We start from the raw sequence: 14,235 nt of genomic DNA, 5'->3' as shown, positions 1-14,235 counted from the left end.
ACATTTTAATTAATCGAACTAGTTTCTTGGGAATACCAAATTCAATAAGAATATCATATAATACTTCCCTCTTAACCGAGTCATAAGCCTTTTTGAAATCTATGAATAACTGATGTACTGTACCCTTATACTCCCATTTTTTCTCCATTATCTGTCGAATACAAAAAATCTGATCAATAGTCGATCTATTATGCCGAAAACCGCACTGATGATCCCCAATAATTTCATCTACGTACGGAGTTAATCTTCTCAAAAGAATATTGGACAAAATTTTGTACGACGTCAACAAAAGTGATATTCCTCGAAAGTTACCACAGTTGGTTTTGTCCCCCTTTTTAAAAATAGGTACAATTATGGACTCCTTCCATTGTTCTGGTACAATTTCCTTTTCCCAAATAGCAAGTACAAGTTTATAAATTTCGCTATATAATGCACTCCCACCCTCTTGTATTAATTCTGCTGGAATTTGATCGATACCTGGAGACTTGTACTTTTTCAGATTTTCTATCGCAATTTCGACTTCTGAAAGCGTGGGTTCGGGTATAAATGGCTCAGCAGTTTGTATTTCAATTCCGTCCCGATCATTTCTATTTGGCCTATGTACATTCAGTAGTTGCGCAAAATAGTTTTTCCATCTGTTTAGGATTGATGGAGAGTCTGCAAGCAAGTCACCATTCTCATCCTTGATCACGTTTACCCTTGGCTGATATCCGTTCTTAAATTCCTTTATACCCTTATATAAATCTCGAATGTTTTTATTCTTACTATTTGTTTCTACCTCATTCAGTTTTTCCTTCAAGTAACCTCTCTTTTTATTCCTAAGTGTACGACTTGCTTCCCGTCTTTCATTGAAATAATTATCTCTCTTCTCCTCAACTGGATCCTGTAAGAATTTCAATTTTGCCTGTTTCCTTCTTTCTACTACCATGCAACAATCTTCATCAAACCACGGTTTCTTTTTCTTAGTTTCATAATAACCTATGCTCTGCTCAGCTGCAATTTTGATACTATCTCTGATATTTTCCCACACGCTATTAACATCTAATTCTTTCTCAACTTCGTCGGAACTTTCTAAAGTGGCAAACCTATTCGAAATTTCGACCTGATAATTTTGCTTAGCTTCCTCGTCCTTTAATTTCAAAATATTGAATTTAGTAATATTAACTTGTTGCTCTACTCGCTTGGCTATTGATAATCTTTCTCTTGATTCTCCAATCACCAAATAATGGTCAGAATTACAGTCTGCACCCCTGAAAGTTCGAATATCTACTATACTAGTATGTCTCCGTTTATCTATCAAGATATGATCTATTTGGTTGTGTGTCAATCCATCTGGAGAAGTCCAAGTATATTTATGTATATCCTTATGGGGGAATGTTGTACTTTTGACAATTAAATTTTTCGATGTGGCAAAGTTGACTAATCTAACTCCATTGTCACTACTAATTGCGTGTAGGCTCTCTTTTCCAATAGTTGGTCTACAAATATCCTCCCGTCCTACTTTAGCATTGAAATCCCCCAATAAAATTTTCATGTGATATCTGGGAACTGATCAAAAGTATGTTCCAATTCCTCATAGAAGCTATTCTTTATATGGTCGTCTTTCTCTTCTGTAGGGGCGTAAGCATTTATAACTATGATGTCGCACCATCTACCCTTAAGTACTAAATATGATAACCTGTCACTGATAAATTCGACCTTTTTTACTGCTGATTTTATTCTTTTATGAACAAAGAATCCTGTTCCTAATTGGTGATTATTGTTTCCTTCCCCATAATACAACAAGTAATCTCCTATTTGTGATATGCCATTCCCATCTAACCTAACCTCTTGTACTCCTACGAAGTCTATTCTATATCTAGCTAGTTCTTTTGCTACTAATGTTATCCCTCCTGTTCTACAAAGACTACTTATATTCCAAGTGCCAAATCTCAAATCCTTATTCCTTTGCTGTGGTCGTGCCAGAGAATCAGTCCTATTCCGAGGCTTATTATAGGGATACATAACAAGCTGTTTTTTACGGTGATGGGTTGTTAGCCCTTCGCCCAACCCCCAAGCTGGAGGACCACCCCTTATCGGCTGTCCACGAATGCTTATTCAATATATTCGCAGCTACCCTCCATATCTGGAGGCCGTCTCCTCTATCCGCAACCTGAGGACGCGCTATGCCGTGGTGATAGGGACCCACAATACATGGTGCAAGTTGCTCCACTTAGCAAAAGTTATCCTTATTGTATAGTTGGTCCAGCTCAATGTGTGCAGGGCTTCGAATATGTAATATGTTACCTCTCTTCAATGTGGCAAATGAATTAGTCACAAACAGAAGAAACGCAACAACACTATGTAAACAACGCACTTGTATTAGTTTGCCTCTCAGTCAAAACTCTGTATGCTTTGTAATACAAGAGTAAGGTCAACATGGAGCAGCACTGACTGGAACTGCACTTATAATACATTTTCTCTGAACAGAAGTGACGTTAAAGATTTAGAATATACACTTATCTCAGTTTTTAAAAAAAATGTCACTTGTATCACTTTGCTTCTGAGTGCCTCATTTTTGACATTCTGCATCTCCAAGGCATTTCAACTTCTAACTTCTGCATCATTCTCTAATATTGCTCAAGCTCTTTCCCTTCACTGTCTACCTCTCTCTCTCTCTCTTTCCTGTCTCAGATGTTCATATTTCTTCTCATTTAGTTTCAGTTTTTGTCTAAATTGCCTCTCTCTCTCTAAGATAGTGTCAATTTAGATATAAAATACAATGAAAGAACAGCAAAACTTTAGACTTAAAGCGTAACTTTGTCTGAATTATATTTATCCATTAACGAATGATAAAACTTGACATACTAACTCAACAAATATATAACCGGAGGAATAATTTTGAATTAATTGAATTAGCAATATTTACTATGATTAGTTCAATTGTTAAGGAATATGATCCTTAAATGTAGTGCCACACCTGTAACACAGCATTTTAGTACACTTATTTCACCATTTATAGAGGAAAGTTCTTATTAAAATTTGTACAGCATACCTTTAACCTCATCTTCCTAAAGTTTGAAGAATATAGCATACATTCAACTGAGTAATAAATATCTATGAAAGTTTTTCCGAATTTTGTTACTAGTGTGACATTATATGACATAATATTCAAGATTACTTTGAAGTTAATATCCTCATAATCTTGTATTGAAAAATAGTGTTTTCGGAATATAGTGTTAAACGTTGTGTAATCAAGATGTATAATAGTGTTTTACTTGCGTAGCTATAGTATGTTATGTGGCATTAGCATGATTCACCTGCTATAATGGAGAGCAAATTTAGGGCTGTCGGGTGCGAAACTTAAATATCAATTTTTCTTCTCACCATTTACTCTCGTTTCAAGGGCAAGTTATGAAAGTATAAAAAGAACATTACCGGTATTGAAATAATTACCATTTCCATCTTCTCCATTAATTCAGCTTTAAAATTAATATAGAATACAATACCAATATAAAAAATTATTTGCCTTCTCACGGATCACTTAACATGGAATGACCCATATTTCTGTAAAAAAAAAGTGACTGCAAAAACTACTAAAAACTTGGAGAATTTGCTGTTTCAAGTAGGTCTATCTGTATCTATTTATTAAGCTTGACATGAAAATCTGCGAAAATAGCTAATAAACGAAAGAGAGAGGGATAAGACAATTGGAAGAACTTCAAAGGACTTCACTGATAAATTTGACTATATAATATTTAGGCCTAAATAACTTAGATGTCTTTAATATACTGAATAATTGCCAATTTTCTTTTTCAATTACCTAAGATACAACTACTTTATTTAGCATTTGCATAGTTTGTCATAATGCAAGAAAAGATCTAATGATAGCCTCGAATTGTATGCTTTCATCTATCCACGGTCGGGGTAAACAAAGTTTTAACGCTTGCGTATTGTAAAATTAGTAGGCCTATTTTAAAAAAAGTTCTTACAGATAGGCTACGTCAGTTTTTTTTTTTTTTGAGCAAAATGTCCCATCAGTAACAGGTTAGGTTTGGATTGTTGAGGTTTTTGGTATGCCTTGCATATGTTTTTTGGTAGGCATACAAACCAAATCCAACCTGTCACTGATCTATGACATTACAAATCCGTGTAACGAATCTTGGAAATTACCTCCTATTCAACTAAGTTTAAGTAAAGGCGAGACTGTAATGACATTGTAACATTATCAAACTAGCTAAAAATTGAAACGGTACTTGAAACATAATAGCTAGTTGCGTACTCGCGTCATCACACATTTAAACAAACGGCTTCTTTCTAGAGTGATTCTCTTCAAATAGACCAGAGGATCGTAACAAAAAAAATACTGCAAACGGCCTTGTATCTTACATTCTGACCACTATTCAACACATGAAAAATTCCTATTGAGTAGCATCCAGACAGTGCAATAACATAACATTTACCTGAAATACATCAGTAAATTCCTGAAGTTCCGACTTGGTAACTTCATGGAGGAAACTCAGTGTCGCTTGAAGTTCATCCATGTTTCTCAATTCACAATAACTGAAACATGCACAATTCAAACTTTGATAACGCAGTTTCAAAGTGGTATGTCATTTATAAGTACACAAACCATGAGTATCTTTCCTCATTTTACACACTTAGACATTTCTAGTAAAATGACAATTTCAGGCATTTGTACTTACAATGTAAATAAAAATGTTTCGTCCAAGCTTCTGAAGAGCAATTATCTTACTAACGTGTCAACTTACACAAAATCTACAAACAAAACATACTTAAAACATTGCTACTTAATCTTTTTCATTATACTTCCATTTATAATAAAAATATATTTATTTAAATTGACGAGGCCATTATTTTTCTAAACATGTTAACACTTGCCAACAACGGTAAAATATTTGAAATTGAACTCGTGCGCAAGACATTCTGCGCATTAAGATACTTCGATAAAGTTCACAGGATAGCCAACATGTGTTCATTCTGGGAGTAAACCTTCGAACATAAAAGTACAGCAAACGGTGCGTTTTTTAAAGCGCTTCATGCCTTGCTGCAGCAAAAAGAGGGTCGAAAACAAATGCAATTCGGCCAGCTGACTACAAAATGATGGACAGTTAATATTGGCTGCAATTACTCCAGTAATAAGTTTAACCCTAAAATAACTGAGCATGTTAAATATATTCGATTTACATGATAATGACATGAAATTATTATTACTAGGGGATTTTAACAATAAAATACACGTTGAGAAGACCAAAACATTCAATCCGCCATGATTAATCGTCAGCTGCAGCGCTTCACGTTTCGCTTAAAAAAAAAACGCACGGAAAGCGAACGGATGCTGTGGTCTAGCACTTCCAAATATTGAAAAATATGTCATTCCTTTTGCACCAACAGTTGGTTCTTCCTTGGTAAGGAAAAAAAAGCGTGAAAACTGCTAGAAAGTATGAAATATTTACATAAATGAAAACGAACGTTCAATTAAAATACATGCAGATTTTCAACTACGTATATCCAATACTTAGGCCTATCTGATTCGAAAAACTGTGGTTGAACACTCCATAGGCACTCGCATTTGCTATAATATTCAATAAAACTAATCGTACTTGCCGTCATTTTCGGCTTAAAAGGTCCACCATCACCGAACAAAAGAATTTTCAGTTTTTTTCGCTGCTCCTAGAACAATCAACTGCTCGCTACCCCTGATCTCTGAACGAAATATACACAAGATACCCACCGGCGATGGGTACCGGTAGCTTTCATTTGCCGCATGCACTCTCATTTTTAATGGAAAAAACGAGTAAGATTTACAACTGGTTAGGGAAAAAAAAGAATGCACAATTGAATGTGTTTCGTTTACAGAAAAGTTGAACCGCGTAGAATGTGTAGATGTATACCTTAACATGAGTGAAATTACTTTTGGCGGGTACTTGACTGTTCACACACATGAACCGTCCAATAAAATTTTAGAAGTACGAATTATGAATGAGTCCTGGACTACATAATCTAAAACCGAAAGTGCGTCTAAAATCTATAAAATTACTTCATTTTCTATACAAAAAATAATAAAACCACGTTCACACGATGCATAATATTACATCCTTGCTGGACAGCAAACTTGATGCACTGTGCAAGAGGACCAGTGAAAAGGACTATAATAATAATAATAATAATAATAATAATAATAATAATAATAATAATAATAATAATAATAATAATAATAATAACAATAATAATAATGTGTCAGAGGAAGAACAATTGTTTGTGTGCATCTGAAGTCTGATTAGTGTAATATGTAGCTGATCAGCGATGTATGCAACAGAGGGGGAAAGGAACTGGCCACCCTAACCCATTATCTTCTAGCCTAGTTGCTTCATAAGTGTTGCTTTTTGTTATCACTTGTGAGGTCAGGCCTCTTTGGACAGTTGACTAAATAATAATAATAATAATAATAATAATAATAATAATAATAATAATAATAATAATAATTTATTTATAGCCTTCTTGGTGCTGTGGTGGGTACGCTGCTGGCTTCCGTTACCACTGTTTTGCTTCGGTGTTCATATGCAGCGGACTCTAATTCAAATCATCTGTTGCCAACACTCATGATGAAGAAGAAACTAAACTATAAGTGAAAAACAACTTAAGTCCTACATTAACAATAGTACGGTACATGTTGAAATAAAATAATTACACCAGGAGTGTAAAACTGCTAACGTCCGATATTTAATTGCTGTACTCTTAGAAATTAAGGAATAACAGAAAAAAATAGATTTAATTGGAATTTGTTAACATGGTTCCGGTATGCAAGCTAACAGGAAAAATAGCACTCAACCTAATCTGAAAATCCCAATGGTTGTGAACTTTTAGGGCCATATTCATAGACATTCTTAGCATGGGCTTTCGGTGGATGATTAGTGAACTAACGTTTTTCGTATTCATAAACAAGTGTCAGCGATATGATATGAATCCTGTTTAGCATGCTCGTAACCCGGGCTAGCGAAATGTCTATGAATAGCACCCCAAGTGTTTAGGGTCTTATGTAAATCCAGCATGATCAGGGGTGCACGCTAGGGGAGAGGGGATACCAGATTTGAACATCCCTTGAAATTTTTGAAAAAAAGTCACATATTTAGATTAAGTATTTTTTTTATCCATAATCGTTTTTCCTTCTTTAATTTTTCATTGTCAGAGTAACAAAATCTACATCGACATAAGGCATAGTCCTCATACCTCTCCTTCAATATCATTACTGTGCTTGGTGTTGCAGCATGTTCGAATTATAATAATGCTATCTTTATTAAAGAGAGACCTACTGCCTAGTACTGACCTTGTAATAAAATTAAGCCGACACAATAATAAATTTAACTTGTTGTGAAACATATTGAAAAGGATGTTTTGACAGTTCTGCAGTGCAAATGTTGTTAAAAATTGTATATTGTCGATTTTAAACTAATTTTAAGACCGTTATTCACCTATTTGTTAGTTTGAGTTCTGACTTTATTGTGAAACATTCGTTGCACTCAGGCACAGGTTCCATTCCTGCTTGGGTTTTTTCCGAAGTTTTCCCCAACCGTAAGTCAAATGTCAGGTAATCTATGGTGAATCCTCAGCCTCATCTTGCCATCACCAATTCCATCAACGCTAAATAACCTCGTAGTTGATACAGCGTCGTTAAATAATCAAGTAAAAAATTATAAATTACTGTATATATTTTTTTGTATAGTCTATATCTATATGTTGGAAATGGCAATATCAGTACAAACATTATTTTCAGTAATTTCCAATAATAATTCGTATGATTACCTTGACAATGACCAGGTCAACCAACACGAACATGCTTTGCCATTCTTGTCTAATGTTAGTGCATTAAACTTTCGGAATTTTGTAAAGATGTGTCAGGCATTCATTGCAGCAGATCGTCGTTTTTATGAACCCTTCTGTGACAGTACAGAAAATAATTTTTCAGGAGAAAGAAAAAATTAATTAAATATCAATAGGCCTACACTGATCCTCGATGTCATTTATGTTCATCATATTAAACCAATGTTTTCTACCGAATTATTTCATATTCTTATGCACACTCTTTGATTTTTAATTATTTTTTTTTTGTTCGTCAAAAATTATTTTCTGTACTGTCATATAGGTTTCATAAAATCGACGAGATATTCCTTTGTGGAAAATAAACAATCTACAATTACAAGAGTTCCTGAGGAAGTACTGCGATAGAGAAATTCGTGAGGAATCAACTCAGCAAACATGTTGGAGTAAAGATACCACTGAAAAAAATAAAGAACAAGAATCCTTTGGGTTTCTATCATTGGAACGACAGATGCTTGTGGCCATTATATTGTGAACGTGACTGTAGGTATTTTAGAGACAGAGAAAGCTGGGCAGATGTTTTTAATGAATGTTGAAGAGGCAAAATTCCATAAATATTCTATTTTCAAATCGTGAAAAACGCGAGAATATTTTGCTGCTTGTTACAGACACAATGTCTTATATGGTCAAAGCAGGATCGGGACTTAAAGTTCTTTACCAAAAAATTATTCACTTGTGTTTGGAACATGAACTTTAGAATTTGTGGAGAAATAAGTGTTCAATACTCTAATGTGGGTGAATTTATTTCAAACCTGATAGAAGTGTTCCTAAAATCACTATCTCATTGCAAGTCATCGAAAAATTGCTACAGGCACCCCTCTATCTACCACCTAAGCCAGTACTAACTCATTGAAGCACATGGCTGGGAGCCGTCAATTACTATTATAAATATTTTTCTATTGCTGAAAAAGTGATTGAAGCTTTTCCTTCAGAAAGTAGTGCAGCTGTAAGAATATTTAAGAACTCTATGAAAGATACATTTCCTTAAATTTTGGAATGAGTGTTTAAAGTATCATGATATTCGGGAGGAAATTAAACACAGAATAAATATGGGAAATGCCTGTTATTATTCGGTTGAGAAGCTTTTATCATCCAGTCTACTGTCAAAAAATCTGAAAGTTAGAATTTATAAAAGTTATATTACCAGTTGTTCTTTATGGTTGTGAAATTTGGACTCTCACTTTGAGAGAGGAACATAGGTTCATGGTGTTTGAGAATAAGGTGCTTAGGAAAATATTTGGGGCTAAGAGGGATTAAGTTACAGGAGAATGGAGAAAGTTACACAACACAGAACAGCACGCATTGTATTCTTCACCTGACATAATTAGGAACATTAAATCCAGACGTTTGAAATGGGCAGGGCATGTAGCACGTATGGGCGAATCCAGAAATGCATATAGACTGTTAGTTGGGAAAAAGACCTTTGGGAAGGCCGAGACGTAGATGGGAGGATAATATTAAAATGGATTTGAGGGAGGTGGGATATGATGATAATGGATTAATCTTGTTCAGGATAGGGACCAATGGCGGGCTTATGTGAGGACGGCAATGAACCTCTGGGTTCCTTAAAAGCCAGTAAGTAAGTGTTTAAAGTATCACTAAGTTATAGTACAAGTGGCATGTTGCTCACTCATTTTTTTCAGGTTACTGAAGTAGAGAGAAAATTGTCAGTAATGAGTGGTCCAACTAGTAATATTGCAAGGTTAAATTTGCAGGAAGTTTTGAAAAAAAAAAATCCCAGATATCGAATACTGAAAGAAATTTGTGGAATTTTGAGTTAAGACAGATTATGTTCTTTAGAAAATATAGAAGAATTAATGCCAGAAGATGTAAGCAGCAACTTCTACAGATGAGGAACACTCTCTTTTTAAATACAAGGCCATGCTTGCAGACAACAGACGCAGTTTTAACAATCTGATGATTTTCGTAGCACATTGTAATTCATAAGGTATGTTCATACTTAATTCTCCGAATTGTATCCATTTGTTTACAAACCTCGTTTCAGTTAATTTTGTTTTCTCATTTAAAGACTTTTCTATGATCGTGACAGCGTTTGATACAACCATATTATGAACATTTCTATTGTCTATTTCAACATTTTCATGTCATATTTTGTAATTTGATAGAGCATAAACTTCCAGGCACTACTACTCATCACAATAAAGACAGCAGAAACAGCATTCAATTCTTGCATAATCTTTTCCATCATTTCATGTTTCTATCAATTCATTTTGAATTTGAGCACTTTTGTAAGAATGAATTGTGGTCTCATAATTTCGCCCATTTCCTTTGTATTTTATTCTTAGTTTTAGTAAAAAAAAAAGTATTACTACCAGTCAAAGTAATCTTAAAAAGAAATTATTATTATTATTGTATGAAAATAAATAAGAGATAAATAAACAAAACAAGAATATAACTTTCCTCTGGGATCAAGCACTGGTCCAGTGATGGCCACCAATTCGCGCTCTTTGTAGAAGAGCATTCTTTGTTGCATAAGAGCAGTATGAGAGAGCAGATGGTCTCAATGCTAACAATTGCTCTTTTTGCTTGTGTCTGCTTCGTAAGAGCAACTGAGTTGGCCGCCACTGCACTAGTCGATCAAATCCTATAGTGAACACAATATCAATGAAGTATTTAATTCTTGGACAGTCTCTCTGGGTGATGGGGGAAGGTGGAGAGAATCCAAGAGTAAGTCATGTTTAAATACTAACAAGCAGTGATCACATACTGGTAGAAGTCTTGCATTATTAAGCTCGATTCACATTATACGGAACTTCGTCCTGTCACAGACCAGCATCGTTACATCAAAATATTGTACAATATGGTAGCGTTCACATATACAGGCAACATCATGGACCGTCCCGGATTCTCGAGGATTTTTGACGTGACGGAACCTGTACGTGGACAGTTGTTCTGCTAGACATTAGCAGCACTGGTAAACATTAACATGTCATAGCTCCTACAAGAGACAATCAATCACACTCTAATTTTTAGGATTCATATATAAATGTCTAAGGAAAGCATAGAAAAAATTTGGAACCTAAATCTCTTCTGGACAGTGAGAAAAAAATTACTAACATCGAAGTCACCTGTTCTAAATTGATAAGCGACAAACTTTTTTATTTTTCACATTACATGGGGAGTCAAAGCAAGAGAAATATTTGGAAAGAATGGAAATTACTTTTAAACTGGTTTGCAACTTACGGCGAGTTTAATGCGGGGATTTGCATGGCGGACTTTCTTACGCAGAGTGAAAATTTTTATCTATTAGAACTACGGATTCTCATTGAAATCATGGGTCTGATTCCAAATTTGTGTTCAAAATATTTCCAATGCTTAATGTTTTCGAGTTAATTGTGAGGTTTGAAATGTAATTAAAATATTCCTAGTACAGTATATAAATAACATCTATGTTTATTAAACATTAGTATGGCATAATTTAAAATTGAGAAAAAAGAAAAAGAATTTATTATTGTATTACTGTCATTATTATTACTATTATTATTAGTGTAGGTGGAAGAGAAGGCAAAAGGACCTAATTTATTTGAATTTATCTGGCAGCATTATTACTCGTATTATTATTATTATTATTACTATTTTGAAAACAAATTTGAATCAGAGTGATGATTTCTATCAGAATCCGCAGTTCTAACAAACGTTGTCACTCTGCATAAGAAAGTCCATCACACAAACCGGTAGCCACTTTTAAAAGTAATTTCCATTCTTTCTAAACATTTCTCTCGCTTTGACTCCCCAATCTAACGTGAAAAATAAAAGTTTGCCACTTCTCAACTTTTGATATGTCAATGACTATTTTGAACAGGTGACATTTCTCACTGTCCAAAAAAATTATGATTCCAAATTTTATCTATGCTTTCTTTAGACATTTATATAATGAATCCTAAAAATTACAGTGCAATTGATTGTCTCACATAAGAGCTACGACTTTTTTGAGAGCATAGACTACTTATCTATTCTTGATGATGCCGGCAAACTGACGGTCACTTGCTGTTAAATGTGAATGAGTTTTCACTGGACGTGATGGTGACAATGTTCCGTATAATGTGAATCGACCTTCATTCTCCACAGAAAATCTCCTGCATATGGCGAGAACCAACAGAAGATTGCAGGCTCATATAAGAGAGAGAGGAAGATGTCAGTTCCTTGTTACATCTTCATCGCTTTCTCATGTATATGACCACACAGTTTTCATTCTGTGGATCACTGTCTTTTGAATTTACTAGAATTGATTCTAAAATATTGTCCCATCATCTCTCTTTCACGAAATGGTCTTAATGTAATTTTTATGCATGATTTACGCAGTTGGCATATTGTTCTTGCATTACATTATCAAGTTATTCGTGAAAAAGTTTTACAATGTCCAGAATTGTAGATGTTCTGTTTTTTCTGGCAACTTGATGCTTTACTTGAGTCCACACAAACCAAGAGGAGTACTCTCCTCTTGACACAAACCCAATGGCGCTGCATTAACAATAGTCAGTGGTATAGGGGTAATCCTATTACTTGATGATCTCTTTCATTAGCAAGTCAGTACAGCTCATACATTCTTTGCTGACTTTTGAATGGCAGTACAAGTTATTATAATAATTATTCAAATTTAGTTTCCATTTGTGAAAGAGAAGAGAAAAGACACCAGATTCCAGACGAGTTCTACAGCACCGGGGCCGTGACAGAAACTGGATGGGACCAAACCAACCGTTGCAACATGTGGTGACGAGACTATCAATCCATGGCTACCACCACAGACTGTGCATCAGATCAAGCTTTCATACTGCTGATGGAGATTGCGTGTGCAAATTATGTGGTGAACTATGTCAGCAATATCACATACTAACGTGTAAGAGGGCAGACAAATCAATAACTGACATAGGAAAAAGTGATATTTATTAGTATCTCTAACAATGCACACCCGTGCGCATTTCTCTCTTATTATTATTTGTGAAAAATTAATTCCTTTTTGTTGTAGCCATTGTTGAAATATTTTTTTATGGAGTGTTCAGAATTCCATATAGTTAATGTGTCCGTTCAAAAATCAGTCTTCAAATATAAGAGCCATCATTTCAAGATATGATGTCAATTTAAATTGAAATATCAACTTGCTTCCTGGTAAAAATTCCAATTTTGTCGAACTTTACACCACCATTTCTTGCCAAGTCTTTCCATATATTTTTTAATGTATGGTTCTGATTTATCCATGTCTCGTTGAAGTAAAATATTGGTCTCTTGTCATTATAAACTCGAATTTCATACAATATTCAAAGGATTCTTAACCTCACTGCAACAGTATCATTTCTCTTCATGAGTAATTTCTGTTAATCATTAGTTTCATTGTACTGGTATTTAAAGCCGAAACTTTTCAATTTTCACAAGGTGGACATAGTGGAGTCTAAGAGAAACTTAAAGGCACTCTAAATATTGTCGTGTCTGACTGCATAAAACAGTGTATTGAAAATTTCAGCCTTAAAATTATCCTCCCATCTCCTTACCTCCCCACAGCAAATGCGACAATGCACAGAAACAGATATGAGCCATTCAGAGCAGAAGTGGTATAAGTAAAAAATGGGTAATGAGGATTAAAATAAACATTCTGTAAAGTACAGCGCAAAGTATCAATTAATATTGAATTTATTTCAACTATTAGTAGTCAGTGAATAGTAAGGACATATTAATTGCTACTTTGCGCTGTATTTTACAGAATTTTTATTTTAAACCTCTTTACCCAATTTTGACTTACACCACTTTTGCTCTGAACGGCTCATATAATACGAGATCTGTACTCAACATGGTGTGACAAATATTCCTTCACGTGAATGAAAAATGACCTGCTTCTTGTACAACATAATACAAAGGAAGATCCATAAGGGCGGTGCTTTTTCTCTAGCAGAACACAGTACTGGGGACTTTCCTCTTTGAATGTTTTAAAATTAACATCTCTCTCGTACAGTGGCATAATTAATGGTACCAATAGACAGTGAACACAAACGGCAATTGACGACTGCATGAAGAAATTGTCCATAACAGTAAATCCCTAACTCGGGTGCTATTATGAATCTGTGTAACTTGTAATTTTTTTTAATGTACTGCATACGGGTGAGTCAGCTGGACCAAATGCGTTTTTCTTATACAGTAACTATGCATCTTGAGTGAAGCAGACATTCTAAACAATAGTGCTCTTGTTCCACAATCCAGTATGAACACTGCACTATAACCTGTATGTTATAATAATTGTACTGAGAAGATGGTTTGACCTACATTTAGCTTCTTCCCCCCCCCCCCCCCCGGACGTACTTAGAAATTCATTCTCTTTACACCTGGCAGCTACCGAATTTTATAATT

At 34.6% G+C, this 14,235-nt stretch overlaps 1 protein-coding gene across 1 annotated transcript in view; it reads right to left on the bottom strand.

Annotated features, from left to right (window-relative positions):
* LOC138702801 (calponin homology domain-containing protein DDB_G0272472-like) overlaps window positions 1-4,904 on the bottom strand; it is a 35,908-nt gene extending 31,004 nt beyond the window's left edge. Inside the window, exons 1-2 of the mRNA XM_069830098.1 lie at window positions 4,686-4,904; window positions 4,443-4,542 (exon numbers count right to left, since the gene is read on the bottom strand). Coding sequence (XP_069686199.1) covers window positions 4,443-4,523 — 81 coding nt within the window. The 5' untranslated portion in view covers window positions 4,524-4,542; window positions 4,686-4,904. The remainder of the gene's footprint in view (window positions 1-4,442; window positions 4,543-4,685) is intronic.
* Between the last annotated feature and the right edge of the window lie 9,331 nt (window positions 4,905-14,235).

This window comes from Periplaneta americana, chromosome 7 (genome assembly GCF_040183065.1).
Source record: "Periplaneta americana isolate PAMFEO1 chromosome 7, P.americana_PAMFEO1_priV1, whole genome shotgun sequence".
Lineage (NCBI taxonomy): Eukaryota > Metazoa > Arthropoda > Insecta > Blattodea > Blattidae > Periplaneta > Periplaneta americana.
Note: the sequence above shows the minus strand (reverse complement) of the source record. Positions and strands in the feature narration are given on the sequence as shown.